Source organism: Gossypium raimondii, chromosome 2 (genome assembly GCF_025698545.1).
Source record: "Gossypium raimondii isolate GPD5lz chromosome 2, ASM2569854v1, whole genome shotgun sequence".
Lineage (NCBI taxonomy): Eukaryota > Viridiplantae > Streptophyta > Magnoliopsida > Malvales > Malvaceae > Gossypium > Gossypium raimondii.
Window position 1 is genome coordinate 33,427,403 of NC_068566.1, and position 25,238 is coordinate 33,452,640.

Here is a 25,238-nt window from a genome sequence, read left to right on the forward strand (position 1 = left end):
TAGAGATAGATAAGATGCTTTTGATATTGACGGAGGAAGAGAAGAGGTGTAAAGGTCAAAAGGCGTTAACACAGTTACATCTACATTTTTCTAATAAAATTTTGCAGGATGTGATGAAGGAAAAGACTGTCGCTACATTATAGAAGAGGCTAGAATAAATATGTATGTCAAAAACTCTAACCAGCAAGTTGCAAATGAAGCAGCGTCTTTATGCTCATCGTTTGGAGGAAGGTGCGTCTACACACAAACACTTAATAGTGTTTAAAGAATTTCTCTCAAACTTGAAGGCCATAGAGGTTCAATATGATAAGGAAGATCTAGGGTTGATTCTACTTTGTTCGTTTTTCCCGTCTTATTCAACCTTTAGAGACACGATTTTATATAGCTGCTAGTTTCTCACAGTTGATGAGTTTTATGATTTTTTGACCTCGTATGATAAGATAATGCATCTTATGGTTAAATCTGACTCTCAGGGAGAGGGTCTCATTATTCATGAGAGACAATATTGGAATGCTGATAATGATCGTGGAATGACATAGGAACAGAATCCTCGTGGTAAATTTAAGGGTAGATCGAAGTGTTCGAACAGAGGTAAAACTTGTAACTTCTGCAAGAAGAAAGGGCACATTAAATCTGAGTGCTATAAGCTGCAGAACAAAATCAAAAGGGAGGCTACGAATCAAAAGGGAAAACAATCAGAAAAATCTAGTGAAGCTGATGTTGTAGAATATTACAGCAATGGTGAACTTTTAGTCGCTTCTGTCAAAAATTCTAAAGTGAGCAAGGAGTGGATACTTGATTCGAGCTGCACCTTCCACATAAGTCCCAATCGGGATTGGTTTATAACTTATAAAACAATGTCTGAAGGTGTTTTGATGGGAAATAATGTCTCATGTAAAATCACAGGTGTTGAAATTATTAAAGTTAAGATGTTTGATGGAATTGTCAGAACACTTAGTGACGTGCAGCATGTTCTAGAATTGAAGAGAAATTTAATTTCATTGAGTACTCTTAATTTTTAAAATGTACAAATACACAGCTGAAAGTGGGGTTTTGAAGATTTCTAAAGGTTCCCTCGTTATGATGAAATGGCAGAGAAAGACTGCCAAGTTATATATTTTGCAGGGTTCTACTGTTACTGATGATGCAACTATCGCTTTCTCTTCCTTGTCAAATGATGATATTACTAGACTTTGGCATATACGCCTATGGCATATGAGTAAGAATGACATGAAAGAATTGAGCAAAAGAGGACTTTTTAATAGGTAAGGAATTTACAAACTGAAGTTTTGTGAGCACTATGTTTTTGAAAAGCAAAAAAGAGTTTGATTCACCAGAGGAATTCATAACACGAAGGGAACGTTGGAGTATATTCATTATGATCTATGAGGGTCATCTAAAGTGCTTTTAAGAGGTGGAGCTAATTATATGCTAACATTTATTGATAGTTTTTTCAGAAAAATTTGAGCGCTTTTCGTGAAGCAGAAAAGCAATGTGTTTTCTACATTCAAGTCTTGGAAAACTATGATTGAAAAACAGATTGTAAAACAAATAAAACACCTCCGCACAGACAATGGCTTAGAGTTTCGTTCTGATGAGTTTAATGAACTGTGCAAGTCAAAAAGAATTGTAAGACACTTGACAATTCATCATACTCCATAGCAAAATAGTGTTGCAGAATGAATGAACAGAACAATCATGGAGAAGGTTCGATGTATGTTATCGAATGCTAACTTACCAAAGTCGTTTTGGGCTGAAGCAGCTTCTACTGCATATTTTTTGATCAACTGATCTCCATCCATTGTCATTGAGAAAAAGACTCCACAAGAGGTATGGTCTGATAATCTTGCTGATTATTCTGATTAAAAGATCTTTGGTTGATAATGGAAAATTGGAACTAATATTCATTAAATGTGTTTTTCTTGGTTCTAAAGCTGATGTAAAAGGGTATAAGTTATGGTGTCCCGAAAATAGAAAAGTTGTGATTAGCAATTATATTGTTTTTGATGAAATTGCTATGTTATCTAACTTATCTCTTAAAGACTTTTCTAATAAAGAACAACAAAAGCAAGTGGAGCATCAGATTAATCGAGAACCTACAACATAGTTAACTCTTGAAGTTAGTACATAAATTCAGAATAGAGTTTCTTCTTCACCATAATACTCTATCGCCAAAAATAGAACTAAAGAGAGATTAAACCTCCAAAAAAGTATGTCGAGATTGTTCTAGTTGCTTATACTTTAAATGTGGCTGAAGATATAGATGCAAATCAAGAGTCATCTAATTATTCTGAGGCGGTTAGCTGTGAAGACTCAGAAAAGTAGATGTTTGCTATACAAGATGAGATGAAATCACTCCACAAAAACAAAACATGAAACCTTGTGAAACTTTCTAAAAACGAAAAGGTTGTTTGTTGTAAATGGGTGTTTAAAAAGAGAAAAAAAAAGACTCTAAGAGTTGAAAAACCCATATATAAAGTAAGGCTTGTTGTAAAGGGTTACAGTCAAATTCCAAGTGTGGACTTCACAAATGTGTTCTCCTCAGTTGTAAAACATAGTTCGATTCGAGTTTTGCTTGGTATTGTGGTCATGCATGATTTAGAGCTTGAGCAGTTAGATGTAAAAACTGTATTTTTATATTGAGAACTTGATTAGGATATTTACATGTAACAACCAAAAGGCTTTACAATCTCAGAAAAAGAAGACTATGTTTGCTTGCTGAAAAAGTCTTTTTTTACGGTTTGAAACAGTCACCAAGACAGTGGTACAGGAGATTTGATTCTTTTATGACTTCTCATTATTTCAAAAGAAATAGTTTTGACAGAAATAGTTTTGACAGTTGTTTTTACTTTAAAAAAATAGTGATAGTTCTTTTGTGTATCTACTCATGATTTTATGTTAATAGAAACAAAATATAAAGGAGAGATAAAACATGTCAAAGCTCAACTAAGTGAAGAATTTGAGATGAAAGATTTGGGACCAATAAAGAAGATACTTGGTATGGAGATTTTTAGAGATAGAAAAGTAAGTAAATTGTACCGAAGTCAGAAATGGTACATTGAGAAAGTTCTTTGCAGGTTCAATATGGAGAGTGCTAAACTTGTTAGTACTCCTTTAGCAGCCCATTTCAGACTTTCATCGGTTTTGTCTTCATAATCAGATGATGAGATTGAATACATGTCACATGTTCCATATTCTAGTGCAATAGGATCTCTAATATATGCTATGGTTTGTTCACGTCCAGATTTATCATATGCAGTCAGTGTAGTTAGCAAATATATGACAAATCCTGGTAAATAACATTGGAAAGTAGTTTAGTGGATTTTAAGATACTTACAAGATACTATTGATGTTTGCTTACAATTTGGAAGAACTAGAGATGAAGTCATTGGGTATGTTGATGTTGATTTTGCTGGAGACCTTGATAAAAGATCTCTCACAGGTTATGCCTTTATAATCGGAGGTTGTGCAATCAGTTGGAAAGCCACTTTGCAAAGTACAATCGATTTATCTACCACTAAAGCTGAATATATGACGATTACTGAGGCTTGTAAAGAAGCCATTTGGTTTAAGGGACTCTTTAGTGAACTCAATGAAGACTTTCAAATCAGTATAGTTTTTTGTGATAGTTAGAGTGTCATCTTTCTTACAAAAGATCAAATGTTTCATGAGAGAACAAAGCACATTGATATTTGGTATCATTTTGTTCGTGACATTATTGCTCGTGGTGATATTATTGTGAGCAAAATTAGTAAGCATGAAGATCCTGCAGATATGATGACTAAGTCACTTCCTATAACCAAGTTTGTGCATTGCTTAGACTTGGTCGGTGTTCATTGTTGAAGTTAAACCCTTAAGGGGTTTTATGGAAGAGATGAAGAACTTGTTCGTTGAGAGTTCGCGATGAAGAACTTGTTCACTGAGAATTCATGTCAATATGAAAATTGTCAGAATTGAGTAACTTGAATCCTTATTAAAATAAAATACAGTGATAAAATAAAATAAAAGTAAAACCCATATAGAACTATATTTCTTTTATTTTATTTTAGAATAAAGTTTTTCAACCTTATTACACTTCATCTATTTTATATTGATTAGAATAAGGTGTTTTAACCTTACTACACTCCTATTAGAATATGGTTTTACAAGCCTATAAATAGATATAGTTTGTTACTCTTGTAATTATTCAAATTTGACATAGTGAATTATCTTCTCTCTCGTCGTTGTTTTCTCTTAAAAAGGTTTCCACATAAAAATCTGTGTGTTTTTTTTATTTTTCTTTCTCTTTTCTTTACGATACATTGTCATTATCGACGTTTACAATCCGTATTAGGTTCAACTGACCCAGATTGATTTATTGCTTATGTGATAAAAGATTATTTTAATTTAGATTTAATTGTAAATAGGAAGACTATAAATTGAATCATCAAAACATGAAGCCATAAAAAAATAATGCAGTGCGAATATGATATGGATAAATTCAAAAATTATAAATTACGAATTATTAATATACTAAATTTATGTAAATATATTCTTTTATACGTATAATTAAATCATAACATATTTAGGAGTAGGTGAAAATTATATAAAAATATGTTTATTAAAATTAATATAAAATAATGGATGTTTTAGTTAAAACGCATTGAAATTTTTCAAATCTTATTAGATATATTCTTTTTAGATTTTATGTTGATAATTTATAATTGAGTTGATATTAGATTATTTAACTTTTATCAATAATTAAGTAATTTATTCATTTTAAGTTTTTTTTTTAATTTATTCTTTTTAATTTCAAAAGTCAAAAAAAAAAAAAAACTCCGAAAAACCAATATCTGTTTTTTTGAGGCGGAGCATGAAGATTCTGTGTTTTCCACGGTATAACTTGAGAAAACGCAGTCTCTCAACTCATTCTCTCTTTCTTCTCTGTGATAAAAGTAAGATCTTAAAAAAATAGAAAAGCAAATGGCCGCGTCGGGGGCAGGTGTGCCGATGAGAAGAGAGGTTCTTCAGCTTTACCGTTCACTGCTGCGAGTGGCGCGTCAGTTCTGCGACTACAACATAAGGGAGTACTCTAAACGTCGGACCATGGATGCGTTTCGAGACAACAAGAACTTACGCGACCCTTCTCAGCTGTCCGCCGCTTTCTCCCACGGTAAAGCTCAGTTGGAAGTTGCCAAAAGACAATCTCTCCTCTATTCCCTCTATCCTCCAAAGGTCAAAAGCATCATGGATTTTTAAACCCTCTTCTTAACCATATACATACTTATATCACTATTTCTAGCTCCTTAAGAAAAGAATAAACTTTGATTTATTGAGAGAATAAATTGAGTTCTTTTAGCGCATGATTTTATTTTTTTATTTTTATAGTTATGTAATAAACAGTCTGGGATGACATGTGGGGTTCTCTTTTTATTTTATGCTTTTCCTTCTTGTTGTTGAATTTTATGATTGTTTTTGTTATTAAGCTTAGTTCTTTTTAGCCTATTTAGCTGAAAGATAATCTGGGCGTTTTGGTGGTAGAGGAGGTGGAACTTGAATAGGTATGCAGATAAGGAAGCTTCTTCATACCTAGATTGTTCTTTCATGTTGCCTTTTTTTGTGAGGAAGTAGAAATTTAAGTTGATTTTATGGATATGTTTTTCTCATCTATGTTGCTTTGACACTTAGAACTTAGAAAGAATGAATATGTTCATGTTGGACGCATAACTCGGGTCCAGATAACCTTGGTTCTCATATTATTTTGGTTATCCATTCCAAGTTTTGAGTTGTTTTCTTTTGAGAACTTAGGCAAAAGTATGATAGTAGAGATAGTTAAAGATTTTTAAGTACTCATCCCCAACACTCATGTCTGGCATAGGGTTATGAATACATGAAAAACTTAGAAAAATCTAATATTCGCACTTGAATTTGAGTAACAATGATAGGCGTTAGATGAAGGTTTCGGGAAGTTCAAAGGCATTTCCGAGCTTTAGGTAATGGCTATCATGCTTTTGTCAAAGTTTGTACATATTGCAGGGTAAGAATTCCTTGCCATATTTTGTGAACAAAGGTTCAACTGCTGTAGTGGAACTTGTATTGAGAATATTGAAGTTTTGTTATGGATAGAAAAGAGAATAAGGTGGGTTTTAAATCATTTATTGCTACGAACAATCTTGCTTATTCTATTCCATGTTTTTGTTGCTTTGACTTTTCAGTTTTCTTGAATTATCTATGTTTGGCACAAATAATCTAGACACAGATATTAGGATATGACGTTCCAAATACAAAAAGTTGAACATACCCCTATCCAGCATTCAAGTCTGAGTCATGGGAATGGGTACTGAAAGGTAATGTGAGCAGGTTTAGGCACCCTTAGACAATGTTAGAGGCCTAGGTCCATAAATTCCCTGGAGTTTCCTACTGTTAGCATAAATATGCTGATCTCTTTGCTTACTTTTCAAAAGTTTACCACTCCATAGTAACATTTATGCTAGCAAATTACTCATCTTTCTCTTAGTAATCACTGTGTATCTTCAGTTTGTGGTTCTTATAGATCTATTGAATCAAATACTACTGCAATCATGCCCCTCTTTCTGGCATTTTCCATTTTAGATCAGGATTATAAATTTTTTGGCCGTTCATTATTTAGATGATGCAACTTATTCGACTTTCCCTTTGTAATTCTTCATTGAAATTGCATTAGCTTGTTTGATAAATGTCAGGCAATTGGTTATTACTACTTGGAGATCAGTTGTGCCATTGGCCTACTCTGTTAGGTTTTATAATTTACCTTTTCCCTTGAGAAACATATTCCACATTGTGATGTTCTTATTTCTGGAGATGGGACTCTCCGCTTGCCAATTCAGCAATTTGGCTTTCACTAGTCATTAGATTTGTTTTGGCTTGCGGATGCATGTAAACTTTCTGTTAGTGGATAATCTAAGGATTTTGCCCTTCATCTTTGTCTACTGGTTTTCATTACAGATGCTAATTACCTTAAAGATCTCCCATCTCTTCCTACAAGAAATGAAGATAGGAGGGATTCTTTTTTGGTTAGGTGCATACATGATCTCCTTGATCCTAGCCAAAGCTTATACTTTCATCTATGTTATTTAGACTCAAGTGTGAGTGTTGGGTATGAATATATATCCAGTATGCCTAAAAAAATTACATCAGACTGCTCATCTGTACAACCAACAATCACCTATACATCATCTAATGAAAAGAGTTGATTATTTAATCAGATCTTTGTTGGCTTCTAAATTGCCTACTGTTTCTCTGCGTCCATATCCAATAAACATGAGCATTCCAAGCCAGCTTAAGAACTACTGTAATGAAGCATTTCCTTTCAGTTTTGCATGTAACCATTGTTGTTCCTAGGTCTCTTTGCGATGTGCTAAGTTGCAACACCGCATTCCATATTCTTCTAGAGTAAAAACATTCTACAAACAAGTGATCCGTTGTCTCCTGCCCTGCGGTTACATGATTTCCATCAATATTCATCCCTTAAGCCCATAGTTTATCTTTTGTAGCCAGTCAAGATATAAAGGAATGGTTGGGAATATGAAGTGGGCACCAAATGACCCTACTCCAAGGCACTTTGCTTGCCTTTGGCCTTATTTCATGCTAGACTTTACTCACAAGGTATCTCTACCCTTGCATTGGCCAGCCCCTTGCTTGAAAAGCCTGTGAAGCTAGTGGCAAATGCGTAACAAATCTTCTAATCATTGATCTAAGCTACTGTTCTGAGCTAATGGCAAATGCATAACAAATCTTCTAATCATTGATCTAGGCTATACGCCATGAACCAGCTTCAACTAGAATGACCCAATGGTGTTGTATTACACATGTATTATTCAACTGTTTATACCCTTAAGACCCAAGCTTAATTTTTTGGCTTACAAATTTGTTTCCAGCTCACTCTGCCCTCTTTTACCTTTTCATTTTGTCCCTTCCATAAGAATCTCTTTCATATTTTTAAGAGATGTTATTGGTCGAAAAGCTTACGGCTTATTATTGGTCGGAAAGCTATACTGGATTTGCTCCCAACTAAAGTTTTCTTTTTTCTTTTTACAAATAAAGGTTTATTTCTAATTCTAAATTTTAAACTTTAAAAGTAACTAATAATTGTAGTGGTTCATAATACATTCAATACTTAATAAATAAAACTGAAATAACAAAATATATATATTACAAAATAACTGAACATTCATGCATCAACGCCGCTTTTGGTGGTTAAAAAAAAACTCTTTCGGTGGGTAAAACAATTCTAAAAAGCTTAGCTGTTTCTTTGGCTAAAAGTAGCTGTATGTAAAATTTGATTCGATTTGAGAAAATTGAAAAAAAAATTAAAATTTTGAGTTAATCAAATCAAGTTATTCGACTTGAATATATAAATAAAGTTAAAATTTAAAAAGAAAATTAAAATAATAATTTCGGGACCGAAATAAGTTAATTAATAATTTAAGTTTATCATAGAAATTTCTTTTTCTTATTTTGCTTTGAAAAGATTTCAAATATATATGGTTTCAAATTTACGTTAACATGAAATTAGTTATATTGTAACAAAATTTTAATTTTAACATGTTTACTTTTTTAATTTAACTCGACTTGAATTTCATTTCACTCGATTCAATTTGAATTTTTTTCAAATCGAATTAGAAAAATAGGACATGTCAACTCAATTAACTTGAATTTTTTTTACTCAATTCGATCGAACGCGTTCAAGCTACACACTCACCATAATCCATTTTCTCTTTGGAGAATTTCCTTCAACTATTCATGTCATATCAAATAAATAATAGAATATGGTGGGGTTGAAAGGAAATATCCAAATACATATCTTATTTTTTTCAATAATCCATATTTGTAGCAATGATTGGTTACAATATAGCTATGGTTTATATTCTCTATTATAACACCTTACAACTTGATCCAAAATTTTCGACCGAATTTTGGAGGTTACATTGGCCACTGGAATGACCCAAAGTAAATCTCTCTTTAAATTTCTTAATTTCTTTTCAAAAAAACTTTTTTTTTCTCATGTTTAACGAAATCTAGCATTAAATTTATTTTACGCTTACCAACATTAATTTAATCATCGCATAAATTAATTTAAAACCAAATTAACAACTTATGTTTTCATTTTGTACCCAAATCGGATTTAGAAATTTTGTTAACTGAAGTTTCAAAATCAGTCTTGCAACGTAAAATATGACCTTTTACCTTGATTGAAAATCCATAAACAGTCACTTAAAACCTGACCAATTATTTAAGAAAACAACAGTCTTTATAATAAATGTCCATGCACGAAATGCTAAAGCTAACTCAAAATCGGAAACTCATATCGCAGTTCACTTAATTTTTTTTTACAAATCCATCTAAACCTTAATATTTAAATCTTAGAAAAACTTTATTTAAGACAAACCAAAACGTTAAACTCTTAGAACTCTGATTTGCTGCATCTGAAAACTAACCACGTGAGTTACCTGAAAGAGGAAAACTAAGGGGGTAAGCTATGAAGCTCAGTGTGAGTCTAAAACAAAAGTAACCAAAGCAGTAACAACAATTGATTAAACATACAATAGCCAAATTCAAATCATAATCAGAAATAACAATAGAGTAGAGCATCATAATACTTAATCATTAAACATATAAGCAAATCTTATTCAAATGTGATATGGCACCACCTATCCAACCGCTACACACCATCTTCATCAATCCCACACACACCAAATAGGGTACTCTGGACCATTCCATCCTCTACACACTAAATTTAGATTATGGTTGATCCATCCAACCGATACACACCTTAAAGTGGTCATGTGCCACTTGATTGTTATGTAGCCAAGCTGCCAACATTGTTGCAGATTTACCGTCAAATTATATCAATGCAGTTTAACTGCCAAATGAACTTCCTTCTCTTCATAATCAAATCCCAACCATAATGCATGTGCAAAACTCTCAATGCACACAAATATATTGAATCAAACATACCCATATTTAGTTTCCAATATTTCACATCATACTCATAATCAATTACAAATTAGCGGAATCAATAATATACACAGTTTCCAATTATCATATCCAGACATTTTCATATATCAAGTTTGGTATACCACGTCATATAAACAACCTGTAACACCCCTTACCCGTATTCCTTGATGGAATAGAGCACGAGGTATTACTATTTTTTTTGTAAAATTTCAACAGCATTTCTGCTTATTTTTACATAAAACCTCCTGCAAATTTTCAAAGAACAATTTCAAATGATCTTAATATTTCAACCAATTACAGTATTATATGTGCATACACAATTTATTCAATAATAAACACCAACATTTTTAACCGAACAATATTTTACAAACATATTTATATCATATTACATTCAGTCATCTATACATGCCATGTTTCAAAAGTATTGATTACAAAATACCCCGAGAGATGACGATAGTGTGGATGACATTCTGGCTTTGTCCAACTTCCGGCAGATTGTTATCACTATAATCAAGAGAAAAATAAAGAAGAGTAAGCATATAGCTTAGTAAGTAACCACATAACAAATTAATAAATTTCTCATAATATTACAAAGTGATATAATTTTAATCATTCATAAATTTCATTGTTTGCTCAATTTCCAGCAAGCTGTTTTTCTGCGTCACAGTCGCTAATTTATTTTTATCTGAAGCTACAGAGCTCAAAATTGAGTTCCGTAAATTTTATCCAAAACTAGACTCATATACCTTTCTACCATAAAATTTTCAGAATTTTTGGTTTTTCAAATTAGTACAGTTTATTTTTCAAACTCTCTCCTATTTCACTGCTTGACAACTCTGACCACCCTTTACTAAAATCTATTTAACTCTCTGTAAAAAATTAATATAAGGTTCTTATTTATTTATACAGAAAATAAACTTAATGAGGAATTTAAGCATATAAATTTCAACCCACAATTATTTTTGTACAATTTTTGGTGATTTTCCAAAGTTGGAACAGGGGATCTCGAAATCAATTCAGCCCTGTCTCACTAAAATTTAAATATCTCAAAATATATAACTCTTTTGCTTGCCATGCTTCTTTCATATGAAAATAGACTCATTCAACTTCAATTTCATATATTACCCAACCTCTAATTCAAATTCCACCATTTATGGTGAATTTTCCAAGTTACCCAACTGTTGTTGTTTTAATCTGTTTGTAACCAACTTGCTCTTTTGTAGTTTTGATACTTCCATTCATCTTACACATGGGTTGATTAAATATCAAACCCAATATTCCCCACAAAATCATATTTAATTTACATGTTCAATCACCCTTCCAATTTTCCTGTTGAACACTCAGAATATTAACCGTTATTTGGTGGATTCAGCACTTAGCAACCAGCAATGAGTCAGGGAATCAGCACTTAGCAACCTCTTGGGGGAATCAGCACTTAGCAACCCCTTTGCACATTAAAAAATATGGTGGAATCATCACTTAGCAACCCCTTATACATTCTGTTACGGTGGAATCAGCACTTAGCAACCACCGATGATTTGGGGAATCAGCAGTTAGCAACCACCGATGATTTGGGGAATCAGCAGTTAGCAACCCCTTGGGGGAATCAACACTTAGCAACCCCCTTTTCTGTTCAATGTATCCCGGCTTATTCCGAGAGTTCAATTGGAAACTTTGATTTTCAACGCTTTACTACCTTTCAATTTAACCACATTTTAGAGTCTATATCGAGTATTCGTTCCATTTTCAATCAAATCCCAGCAATATATATAAAATAACATTAAAATAATACATTAAATCACATGCATACTTACCTCGGAACAAAATATTGTGATTTTGCGATTTACTCCTCGACCTTTTCTTTTCCCCGTTTAAGGTGGTCTTCACGTCTTTCTTGATCTATAATAGCAAATTTAGCTTATTTAACATTCACATTTAATAAAACAATCCTCGACTCAACTTTTACAAAAATCATGATTTTATCCCTAAACTTTTGCATATTTCCATTTTCGTCCCTAAGCTCGAAAATTAAATTTCACACCTTATTCTTATGTTTTACAACATGCTGAACACTTTTCCCTTCTATGGCAACATCAAATTCTCACTCTAACATACACTTATGAACAATAAATATTTTTACCGATTATATCGATTTACCCGTTTTTACTTAAAATCGCTTAGCAAAAATTATTTAACATAATTTCTAGCCTCATATTCTACCATTAAACAGCAAAATAAACACATTTCACCTATGGGTATTTTTCCAAATATAAACCCTAACACGAATTAATGGTAGAATAAGCTAAACCAAGTTACCGGGACTCCAAAAACGTAAAGAACATTAAAAACGAGGCTTGGAGTCACTTACTATGGAGCTTGGAAGCTTAAAAACCCTAAATATGGCTTCCCCCTTGCTGATTTCATTCACCATGAAGAAGATGAGCATATTTTGCCATCTTTTTCCCATTTAATTCTATTTAATTACCAAATGACTAAAATGCCCTTACTTAAAAAAAATCTATTTTACTAATTCTATGCCCATTTTTGTCCATCAACTAACTAATGGTCTAATTACCACATAAAGACCTCCAATTTAAAATTTCATAACAATTAGACACCTCTAAGATGTAGAACTCAACTTTTGCACTTTTTACAATTTAGTTCTTTTGACTAAATTGAGTGCCCAAACGTCGAAATTTTCGAACGAAATTTTTACAAAAATTTTCCGTGAAATTGTAGACCATAAAAATATAATAATAATAATAATAATTTCCCTCGTCGGATTTGTGGCCTCGAAACCACTGTTTCGACTAGGCCCAGAATCGGGCTGTTACACAACCTGTGTGAATAACAAAATTAAATCTTATAAATACATATATATAAATATTCTAACAGTAATATGCCTTTCATAGATCTTCCACAACTAGTAATAGTGTCTCAATCACTCCTACAAAGGCTTAAACATGCAAGGGATCACTCAGGGACTAAAACGAATCAATTTGTAAAAATAGTTGAAAACTGAAAAATAGGACCACACGGTCATATGGCTAGGTCATGTGGGAGGGTTCAGACTGTGTGACAGGGGTACACAGCTGTGTAGTTGAGGGACACGGTCATGTGACTGTGTGGGCAGACCGTGTAACTCTCTGTGCCATGTAACAAATTACACAATTTAGAAAGTAGGGGAGACACAACCATGTCTTAGACCGTGTGGAAACTCCTCAGACCGTAAGCAATCGATAAAATCCCCAACAGAGGTCAGGCAACCGTGTGGCCAACTCGTGTGACTCACCCCAGGTCGTGTGACAAGAAAATTACACTAACTTTTTAAGCGGCACACACCCATGGCCCGTGCGCAGCACACGCCCGTGTGGTCCAAAAACCACACCCAAATTTGTTGTAAAACACGGAAATTAACATCTAATTCACCCCCGATTACGAGTGTTTAAGAAACACACCTAAAATGCGCTTTCAAAGCCCAAAAAATCGACCAAAGCACCTCCACTAAACCAATTTGAAACTTAATTTCACAAATACACAAACCAAGAAAGTTTTTGGCCGTAACAGAATAGAAAGATTCGAAGACAATTGATTAAAACTCAAACAACAATACTTACCATTTTCCCCCTTAAGATCCTGATTAAACGAAAACAAGAGAACAAGTAAAGTCTTGAGAAGCGGCAATTGACAATAATCTTGGAACAAATGGGGCGACTCAAAACTATTAAAACTTTGAAGTATATCAACAGTAGAACAAAGCAAAGAACAAAATAAAAGAATCAAGAATGATAATGGAAAAGAAAGAAACAATCATACCATAACAAAAGAATCCCAAAACTCAAATTAGAAAAGTGTGAAAAGATATTTACATGAGAGAGTGGGAAGGTGAGAGAATTTTAGGATTTTTTTTTCTAAAATTAGGATTCCCACTAAACCCAACCTAACCCACCTATAGACACATCGGAACTTAATTTCAATTAAACTTAACCACTTAGCTACACAATAGAAAAATAACAAAAATAATAATCCCTGATTGCACACATAGGGATTCAAACATAAGACCAAGTGGTAAACTAACTCCTAACCACTGAACGAACAGGCTCATTCTAACCTTAAAATGTAAAGATAAACATAAAAGTCTATCTAGAACCACTGACTTATCCTACAAACCTTGATCCTTCTAACCCCAATTTCGGGGTGTGACATCTATAAAAGACCATAAATTCTTTGCTTACGTATCATTAGGAAATGCATAAACATAAATACTAAGTAGGGGTAATATAAAAGTGTGTAAACTATAAAAACGGATCAAAGTTGATTGTACCACACTAGCACTTCCACGCAATAGCTCTATCAAAAGTGATCCTATTACCGGAATAGCTTTCGGAATGCCTGTTATGATTGTGACTGCCCAATAACCAATTTGGTCCCGAGGTAAGGAATAACCTGTTATGCCAAAAGATACGGTCAACACAACTAGAACCACGCTTGTAACCTAAGTTAATTCACGAAGTTTTTTAAAACCACTAATGAAATACTAGGTAAAAGGTTGTTTTAAACAACAAGGTGTTTCTATGTTCACGAATCATGTTTTAAGCGTATATTTAAGTTAGGGAAGCTTTATTCTATGCAAATCGTACTGTGTGGGATCAAATCATGTTTTGAGTGTATATTTAAGTTAGGGAAGCTTTATTCTATACAAACTGTACTGTGTGGGATCTCATCCCTCGTCTAAATTCTATTTTTTAAGTTTCTTATTGATAATGTTAGGATTAGGATGGACACTAGGATCGGGTGTATGAGATAAGCTTGTTGACTTGGATTAATTTTGGTTTGCTTACTTGATTTTTGTTAGAGTTTGATCTGACTATAAAAGCACTTTTATTTATTTTTTAAATATTTATAACCTGTAAAGTTGGGGAGAGAAAGCGATTCACCTTAAGTGGGCAAAGAGTCATGAAGAGAGGAGGAGGCAATTGGGATACTATAAAGTTGGGGAGAGAAAGTCAGTTGTTACTGAAGCAGAAGAAGATCTCCTTCCAAAGAGTTAGGAAAGGCATATTAGTATTGACCTTTCTACACAACATGTCCTCCTCTGATGGGCAAGCCTGTAATTTGGTAGTTTCTGTTGGAACATTTTCAAATATTTATAGTATCCCAATAACTATAAATGAATGGGTGTAATTAATCAAAAGATAAATCTTTTGATCATTGGTCAAAAGTTATATCATTTGATTTTTTTTAAAAAGAATTATAATTATTCAAAAAATATTATTTGAATAGTTACAAAATTAAATGAATAATTATTATTATATATTTATTCATAAAGACACCTTTTGAAAGATGTCTCTATGAAGAGACAAGAAAATTCCTATAAATAGGAATGGGTTTTCATTTGGAAATATATCAACAAATTCTAATATTATTTCTTCTCTTCCTTCATTTTCTAATATTATTAGATTATTCTATAAAGTATTACTGCAGAAATCCTTTGTAGAAATTAAGTTTTTGTTACACATTACTCAGTGCATAGTGGACTATTCTCGTCAGTGCAAAACGCAAATAGTCATTGGCTTCATTGTATCATCGAGGTTAATTTGCTTGGAACTCATTTGCACACTGAAGATAAGTGGGGGCGAATATAACCTTAAAGATAGTGGCTTGATACACGCCTTGGAGACTTGTCCTATTTCTTCTTTTTCTTTTCGAGTTCCGATCGTGTGTTCGAGATTTTCCTTACCGGAGTTTTGTAATAACAATTTTAAGGTTATATTATGATGACTACCACAACACATGAAAGTGGAACACTAAGGGAGTTGGCTTCCAACTTTGTTAAACTTGATCGTTTGATGGTGGCAATTTTGACGATGGCGAAAAAGATGCACTTTTGTTATCAACTTTGAAGATTGCTTATGTTTTGGATACTCCAAGACCAAGAGAATGAAAACGAATCATTCTTTGCAACCCGAGATGACAAAAATGGGACAATGTTGATTACATGTGCATGGGCCACATATTGAATGGTTTATCTGATGGTTTGTTCGACACCTACCAAAACGACGTCACCGCTAAAGAATTATGGGACAAATTGGAGGCAAGATACATGACCGAAGATGTTACAAGTAAGAAATTTCTTGTCAGTCGTTTCAATAATTATCAAATGGTTGATGGTCGTTCTGTTATGGAACAATTTCGTGATATTGAAAAGATGCTGAATCAATTTAAGCAATATGATATGAAAATGGATGAAATGATTGTGGTATCCTCTATAATAGACAAACTTCCTCCATCTTGGAAAGACTTTAAAAGAAGTCTAAAACATAAGAAAGAGGAAATATCTCTTGAGGCTTTGGCAAATCATCTTCGTATTGAGGAAGAGTATCGAAAACAAGATCAGAACCTAAATTCTGAAAATGCCAAAGTACATGTTACGGAGGAAGTACAGACTACTAAACCATTCAAAAGAAAGTTCAATCAGGCTGATAGAGCACCTAAGTTCAAAAAGAAACAAAAGGGCTCATGCTATCATTGTGGAAAGTCGGGACATTTCAAGAATGAATGTCGATTTTTAAAGAAGAAATCATCTTCTAAGGCTGATAATAACGAAAAGTTCGTTGCAATGATATCTGAAATTAATATGGCACAAGATGATAATACATGGTGGATTGATACCGGAGCAACCAAACATGTGTGCAAAGACAAAAGCATGTTCACAAAGTTCACACAATGTGAAAATGACAATGTCTTGTACATGGGAAATTCTTCCACCGCAACAATTAAAGGCAAAGGGTCTGTTGAACTACAATTCACTTCTGGAAAGGTTTTAACCTTAAATGATGTATATTATGTACCAGAAGTTAGGAAAAATTTAGTGTCTGAAGTCATTGAATAAGTTTGGTTTCAAACTTGTTTTTGAGGCGATAAGTTTATTTTGTCTAAGGGAGGAATTTTTGTGGGAAAAGGGTATATGTATGAAAGCATGTTCAAACTTAATATTATTAATAAGAATAAAATATTATTTCGCTTATATGGTTGAATCATTTTGTTTATGGCATTATAGATTAGGTCATTTGAATTATAGAAAATTGAATGACATGTATAAATTAGATTTAATTCATGCTTTTAATAATAATATTGAAAATGCAATACTTGTATGTTGATTAAAATTACAAGAAATCATTTCCCTAAGGTTAAAAGGAAAATAAAATTGCTTGATTTGATACATAGTGATTTATGTGACTTGCATAATACTCCTACATTAGGTGGAAAGAAATATTTTGTTACTTTTATTGATGATTGTTTTAGATATTGTTATGTATATTTATTGCATTCAAAAGATGAAGCGCTTGATAAATTTAAAGTTTATAAATCAAGTTGAACTTGATGTGAATCATTTATCAAGTGCTTAAGATCGGATAGAGGTGGAGAATACTATAATCCAAGTTATTTTGAACTCACTGGAATTGTCCATCAAGTTTCAGCCCCTTACACACCACAACAAAATGGTGTAGCTGAAAGAAAAAATAGAGTCTTGACTGAAATGGTAAATTCAATGTTATCATATTCAGGTCTTGGACAAGGTTTTTGGGAGAAGTCGTTCTAACGACTTGTCACATATTGAATAGAGTTCCTAATAAGGAAACTAAAATAACCCCCTATGAACAATGGAAGAAAAGGAAACCAAACCTTAATTATTTGAAGGTTTGGGGTTGTAGAGCTATTGTAAAAGTTCCAACACCTAAACGTAAAAAGTTAGGTGAAAGAGGAATTGAATGCATATTTATAGGTTATGCACATAATAGCAAGGCATATAGGTTCATAGTAATTGAACCAAATGATTCAATTTCAATTAATACTGTTATTGAATCAAGAGATGCTATTTTTGATGAAAATAGATTTAATTCTATATCAAGACAATTACAACCACAACAATTGATTCATTCTTCAAATGAGAATGAGATCCCATTGAAACAAATTGATAATAATGATGAATCTTGTCAAGAATTAAGAAGAAGTAAGAGGATTAAAAAGGTAAAAGATTTTGGACCAGATTTCATTATGTTTCTTGTAGAAGGAAAAGGTGAAAGTATATGCAATAAGATACCTTATTATTATAATACCGAATCTGATCCTATTACATTTGAAGAGGCAGTGAAATCTCAAGACTTTGCTTTTTGGAAAGAAGAAATAAATGATGAGATGGATTCAATAATGGGAAATCAAACTTGGATCTTAGTTGATCTTCCACCAGGTTCCAAACCAATAGGTTGTAAATGGATCTTCAAAAAGAAAATGAAGATCGATGGAACCATTGATAAAATTAAAGCAAGGTTGGTAGCAAAAGGTTTTACACAAAGACAAGGTATTGATTACTTTGATACCTATGCTCCAGTAGCAAGAATTGCTACAATTAGACTATTAATATCACTTACCTCTATATATAATTTGGTTGTTCACCAAATGGATGTCAAAACTGCATTTTTAAATGGTGAATTGGAAGAGGAAGTGTACATGGAGCAACCGGAAGGATTTGTTGTTCCAGGACAAGAGCATAAGGTATGTAAGCTTGTTAAATCTTTATATGGGCTTAAACAAGCACCAAAACAATGGCACCAAAAGTTTGACAAGGTTGTTTTAGCTAATGGCTATAAAATAAATGAATCCGATAAGTGCATATATAGCAAATTTGATAATGGAAAGGGTGTCATAATTTGCTTATATGTAGATGACATGCTCATTTTTGGCACGGATTTGGAACAAATAGAAAACACAAAGAAATTCTTGTTAAACAACTTTGCTATGAAGGATATGGGTGTAGTAGATGTTATTCTTGGGATTAAAATAACCCGAGATGAAAGCACTATAGCTTTATCACAATCACATTACATTGAAAATGTGCTTAAAAAGTTTGGTCTCTTCAACTGTATACCAGCATCTACACCCATGGATCCTCAATTAAAATTAGTATCTAATGCTGGTAGGAAAATTGATCAATTGAAATATGCAAGTCTAATTGGTTGTCTTATGTATATAATGACTTGTACAAGACCAGATATTGCATATGCTGTTGGAAAATTGAGTAGGTAAGTAGTTTGCATTGGCAAGCTTTGAATAGAGTACTTTGGTACTTAAAGAAAACTATTAACTATGGATTGTGTTATAATGGATATCCTCCAGTTTTAGAAGGGTATTCGGATGCTAGTTGGATTACAAGTTTGGAAGATCATGCATCTACTAGTGGATGGATCTTCATTCTTGGTGGAGGAGTCATTTCTTGGGGTTCCAAGAAACAAACATGTATTCTCGATTCCACCATGACATGAGAATTTATTGCATTAGCATTGCATCTAAAGAAGCGAATGGTTAAGAAATTTGCTTTATGATGTACCTTTATGGCCTAAGCCAATTTCACCTATTTCTATCTGTTGTGATAGTGAGGCTACTCTAGCAAAGGCATATAGCCAAGTATATAATGGAAAGTCTAGACACATTGGATTAAGACATAGTTATGTCCGACAATTAATCTCGATGGAGTGATCACTATTAATTATGTGAGGTCAAGTGAAAATTTGGCGATCCTTTGACAAAAGTCTTGCTAGAGATGCAGAAAAGGACCTCAAAAGGGATGGGACTCAAGCCTATTAATTAGAGTCACCCATGATGGAAACTCGACTCAACGCTTGGTATAACGTCAAGTCTTGAGTTCAATGAGACAAAGTACATCATTAGTATGTGATTTATTAGCACTATAAATAAATTCATCCTAAGATTAAAGTGCTAGGTACCCGTAATGATAAGGGAAGGATGAGTAATATACTCTTAATGGACCCATAACATAAATATGTTAGAGTGTTATAATTACGGGAACACTTTTGATGGGATCTACCTATGTGAGTGGAAGTGTGGCCGCTTCTAGGAGCTTAAGGGCTTGGCTCTGACAGCACTCATGAAAAGAGGACATAGACACATGGCCATAATAGTGTCCCTAGATACTAAGCATTGACTGATGTTGAAATCATTGTGTGAGATGTGTTCAGTTAATCAAATGGAATAGTTGGTTCAAAGCTTAGTCTACCATGCAATTTCGATTAACTTTAACATGTTTTTCACTAAGTGAAGGTTCAATTGTAAGACACCTTTATTTATGCAAATTGATTTCCAAGAATATCAAAATCTAAATATTTTGAAAATGGGGGGAGATTGTTGGAACATTTTCAAATATTTATAGTATCCCAATAACTATAAATGAATGGGTGTAATTAATCAAAAGATAAATCTTTTGGTCATTGGTCAAAAGTTATATCATTTGATTTTTTAAAAAAGAATTATAATTATTCAAAAAATATTATTTGAATAGTTACAAAATTAAATGAATAATTATTATTATATATTTATTCATAAAGACACCTATTGAAAGATGTCTCTATGAAGAGACAAGAAAATTCCTATAAATAGGAATGGGTTTTCATTTGGAAATATATCAACAAATTCTAATATTATTTCTTCTCATCCTTCATTTTCTAATATTATTAGATTATTCTATAAAGTATTACTGCAGAAATCCTTTGTAGAAATTGAGTTTTGTTATACATTACTCGATGCATAGTGGACTATTCTCGTCAGTGCAAAACGCAAATAGTCATTGGCTTCATTGTATCCTCGAGGTTAATTTGCTTGGAACTCATTTGCACACTGAAGATAAGTGGGGGCGAATATAACCTTAAAGATAGTGGCTTGATACACGCCTTGGAGCCTTGTCCTATTTCTTCTTTTTCTTTTCGAGTTCCGATCGTGTGTTCGAGATTTTCCTTACCGGAGTTTTGTAATAACAGTTTCTTGTTAGGTTAGTAATAAAATTTGATGTGATTCATTAAAGGGTATGTGTGTGACAAGTGATTGGTGTATTTTTTATCACAAGTGAAGCGTGCATGAAGCAAAGTAGGTCTTGCAACGAGGACATCATTGATGAAGGTCCAAAATATATATGTTTAACGGAGTAAGGTGATGGAGGTACCTTTGCCTCAATACGTGTAACACTAGCACTAGAGTAATTCCATTTATATTGCATTGGAGAAATAAAATGTAAAAACTTTTGTAAACTATCCAGGAGAGAAATAGAAAAAAAAATATCATAATGCACTTAATTTGAAAAATAAGTGCACTATATTATAATAGGAATACTAAAAAGAATATGTTAAGTTGTTTATATTTAAAATTTTAATAAAAGAAAATATATATGTTAAAAAATTTATATAATTACTAAATATTAAAAAATATATATTTTTTCAAATTTCTTAAAAAATAATCAGCTTTAGATTGAAAGAATTTAAATAAAATCTTAAACTTAGTTAACGAGTATGATATTACACAAATCAACACATAAACATCTCTGCTTCGGATCCCAAATATTTTGTTTATGCGATGTAGGTTGGTTTTGCCTCTATTTTAGGAGATCCAATGAACCACCACACTATTAGCCTCACACCTTCCACCTTACACAAATATGCAACCTTATCAACTTGAATCACACAAAAAATAATCCAAGCTTTGAATATTACTCTAAATTGGCAAGACAAAAAGAAAGGAGTATTCACCATTGCTGGCCGCCATGTGTGAGATTAGGCCCCTAATCACTAACAGTTTGGAAGTTAGGGGCCAAACTTGACCCAGCATCGATCAAAAATATTCATCCTATTCTCAATATATGAAATCGATCTGGATGGTTTTTTATATACAACTGTCATTAATCTCTCTCCAACCCTTAACAATAATATTGATACTAATTGAGCTAAGGTTTAATCCGGAGTCTGTGGTAATTTAATGTATGGTATGTAAATTGAAATAAATAATACTCTAATATCTTCAACTGATATTGTGAATTGTGACCCTGTACTGCCTTTTTTTTTTTTTTTTTTCTTGCAGAACTAACAAATGACCTACTTCAGCTAGTTGAAGATGTGGTCCAATCTCCCCCTCCCTCTTTCTTTCTTTTTCTTTTGTTTTTTTTGTTTTTTTCAACCCGAGCTATCCTCATCTCGTAAAGCAAAATTGGAAAACAATTTTTTAAAAGAAAGTTTGATATTTTATGTTGCTAGGGATGATTTTTACAAAATAACCGAATTATTATAAAAAAATTACCAATAATAAAAAAAAAAGGAAAAGATTAGATGAAAAAGGGTTTAGTGTAAGCAAAACAAGATTTGGAGTAAAAAAAACAGAATATAAAAGTAATAGCAATAGTGTAATGACTACCAAGTATGTGAGAGATGCGTTGTCATGCTTTATGGTAGGTGACTAAACAACCACCTTTCATCTCACATGTACACTATCAATCTTTTTTATGTTATAATGCTAAACACAAGACGATTATCTACTGGTATTTTTGTATAATGTTGCGGGTTAAGTTAGCACACAAATTGAAGCTTCAGCACATCACTCATTTCACCTTTGATGCCAAGAAAAAATGATTGCTTTTCATTGAAAAGGTACATTCCAAATATGACAAGAAGAAGCATGAAATATTCAATTGCAGTGTACATTGTCATAGCAGATCAATCAACTACAAATTTCGAACCAACAAGTTAATCGGACCAAACAAAACAACTTGTAAGATTGAACATCAATGGCTACTTCAAACAAAACAACTAATAAGCAGCATTACCTTGAATCCGTAAAGAATGAATGAAATAATATGAAGATTTCTTTTTCTCTTTCTACTGTACAGTGTACATTCCTCGAAAGCTTTTATTCCGGAACAACAATGGCGGATTCAGTTTGAAATCAACCCCAGTAATGGTTCGTGTTTGTGGGTGGTTCCGACCCACCATGGTTCGAACCCCATATGAACACTGCTTGTCCCTTCTTCAACAGGAGCTGGCAGGTTAAGATCAAGGAAATCACGAATTTCAGGGATTGGGTTTTGGGTTTCAATGGTTTGGCTTCGGTTTTCTTTCGCTTCAGCTACTAAATGAGATCTTTTGTGACCACCCAGAGCTTGGCCTGATGGGAAAACCTTGAGACAAATGGGACATTCATGGCCTTTGTTCTTCTTAACAACCCCATAGCTGTCTGAAACCAAGTTAGCAGTGTCGGTGGCGGATGTCGGGTTTGGTTCCGGGGAGGTTTCAGTTTCAGTGCTGGTTTCACTGTTGTCGGAAGCAGAGCAGCCTTTGGTTCTTTTATGACTAGCTCGATGGCCACCAAGAGCTTGGTATGAATGAAAAATCTTCTTACAAGTTGTGCATTCGAACTTGCTTCTTTTGTGAGGATCTTTGCAGAATTCAGATTCAACAACATCAGATGCTTGATCATATGTTTGAATCACTAAGTTCTTGTTTTTTCTCTCAGACTCCATTACTGCAGATTCCAAGTTCTTCAGCTTTGGATTCTTAATCTGAATTTTAGCTTCCGAAAACATAGAATTGTCTGAATTCAGACCAACCCAATGTCTGACATCTCTAGAAAGCATCATCAAACTTAAAGCAACCTCTTCTTGTTGTTCTTGCTCAATTTCAGACATGACAGAATTTGGAGTTCCTATGTACCTTGTTCTTCTTTTGGATCTCCTTTTTTTACTGGGAACACCAGTTTCATTGTCGGATTGGCTATCAACAACCGGCTTTTGCTCACCATGACTCCAAGAATCTTGCTCTTCCAAGCTGTTAACGGGGCTTTTTTCTTTGTCTGAATGACACTTCATGTGACCAAACAATGCCTTCCATGATTGGAAACCTTTGCCACATTCTTTGCAGACCTTGTCATGAACTGAACTGTCTTCACTTAAATCTGTCAGTCTCCATGTCTTCTTGGGGTTCTCTCTCAGGATATATCCACCATCAACACCAGTTTCATCAGTGTTTGAATCATGGCCGACATTGTTGAGAGTCACAAGCTTTTTCTTACACAGCTTCTCATCTGTTTCAATTGAATTGTTGTTGTTGATGATGATGTTGTTCATATGAGACCTCATATGACCACCCAAAGATCTACCACAAGGGAAACTCTTGCTGCAGAACTTGCATACATGCTTGAATTCTTGTTCTTCTTCCATTGAAAAAAACACACCTCAACAATTCGCAGTTCAAAGATCAATAAACCAGACCGAACTTAAAATCTGGTCAAAGAATTGGAAAGGATGATGGAATAGTTGATCTGATGAAACATAGAAAAAAAGCCAAATGGCAATGAAACAGAACACTGTAAAGACAAAAATAGTAACAACTCAGATCAGAAAATTAAGGGGGTTTTTTTGGGGCTACACTTTAGAAACAGATCTGGTAACTGAACCAAAGAAGCTTAACTGAAATAACAATAAATATGGCTTGTTGGGGGTAGTTTGAGAACTTGAAATACGAAGAAAAGGATCAAAAAGTTCGAAGAAGTGGGGGACTCTGTTTGCTATTGTTTTTAGCTTTGTTGCTAATAATGGCGATGAACAAAGCCAAATACAAAAACTAAAGTTTAAAGAAAAAAAAATAGAGAGAGTAAGTGTTCCCTTCTCTCTCTTCAGTTTTTTTTTTTCCTTTCACTTTCTCTACAAAACTTAGATTATATTTGGAGGAGAAATCCATGCATGGAAGCAAAGATTCAAAAAATAAAAATAAAAATAAAAAAGTTAAAGAAAGTAAAGAGAGAGGAAAGATAGCAGCACATGCACTCAAACTGAGAATCCTACGCCATCCCCTATAAAAAAAATACTATATGAATACATGAATTAGTTCCATATCCAATGGCTGTGATTTATTGAGTGGTTGAGCATCCCAAAGGTGTAGGAGGAAGTGAGCTACTATAAAACTAACTGCCCTTCCCTAACTATTCTTTCCTTTGTCTTGCTATTAAGGAATAGCCAGCTCCCCACTGTCCCCACTCTTCTAAGTGAAAGCTTCCACTCTTTTATTCTTTCTTCTTTTTTAAAAAAATAAATAAATGTATATGCTATTCACTCGATGTAAGCAAGGGAAAGGGTATGCTTATTTGGTACTACAAATAGGGGGGGTGAATGGTAATTTTGGTGAGTTGAGACCATGTCAATTGGAGTGATTTGATTGGGGGGCAATGCTGTACTTTTGAGATTGAGAAGATCTATTCTTACAAATGAACTGTACTTTCATCTCCTGTTAATTACAACCCTGCAGATTGCACCTATTTTTTAAACCTCAATTTGGAAAGATGTAGCTGAAAAAAGAAAAGAAAGAAAACTGGACAGCTTGTTTGGAAAGAAAGGAAATTATTTTGGCTTGATCAGGTAATTTCCTTGAAATGTA

At 33.3% G+C, this 25,238-nt stretch overlaps 2 protein-coding genes across 2 annotated transcripts; one reads left to right on the plus strand and one right to left on the minus strand.

Annotated features, from left to right (window-relative positions):
• The first annotated feature begins 4,830 nt into the window (after positions 1-4,830).
• Positions 4,831-5,440, plus strand: LOC105788447 (uncharacterized). Its single transcript, XM_012615358.2, has one exon. It carries the CDS (start codon positions 4,963-4,965, stop codon positions 5,236-5,238), a length of 276 nt encoding a protein of 91 aa, XP_012470812.1. The 5' UTR covers positions 4,831-4,962; the 3' UTR covers positions 5,239-5,440.
• A 17,034-nt stretch (positions 5,441-22,474) lies between these two features.
• On the minus strand, positions 22,475-24,606 carry LOC105788449 (zinc finger protein ZAT1). The gene has a single exon (XM_012615359.2). It carries the CDS (start codon positions 24,023-24,025, stop codon positions 22,745-22,747), a length of 1,281 nt encoding a protein of 426 aa, XP_012470813.1. The 5' UTR covers positions 24,026-24,606; the 3' UTR covers positions 22,475-22,744.
• Between the last annotated feature and the right edge of the window lie 632 nt (positions 24,607-25,238).

Bases quoted from the DNA above. Each gene is read 5' to 3' on its own strand.
- LOC105788447 (XM_012615358.2), top strand. From the start codon at position 4,963: ATGGCCGCGTCGGGGGCAGGTGTGCCGATGAGAAGAGAGGTTCTTCAG.
- LOC105788449 (XM_012615359.2), bottom strand. From the start codon at position 24,025: ATGGAAGAAGAACAAGAATTCAAGCATGTATGCAAGTTCTGCAGCAAG.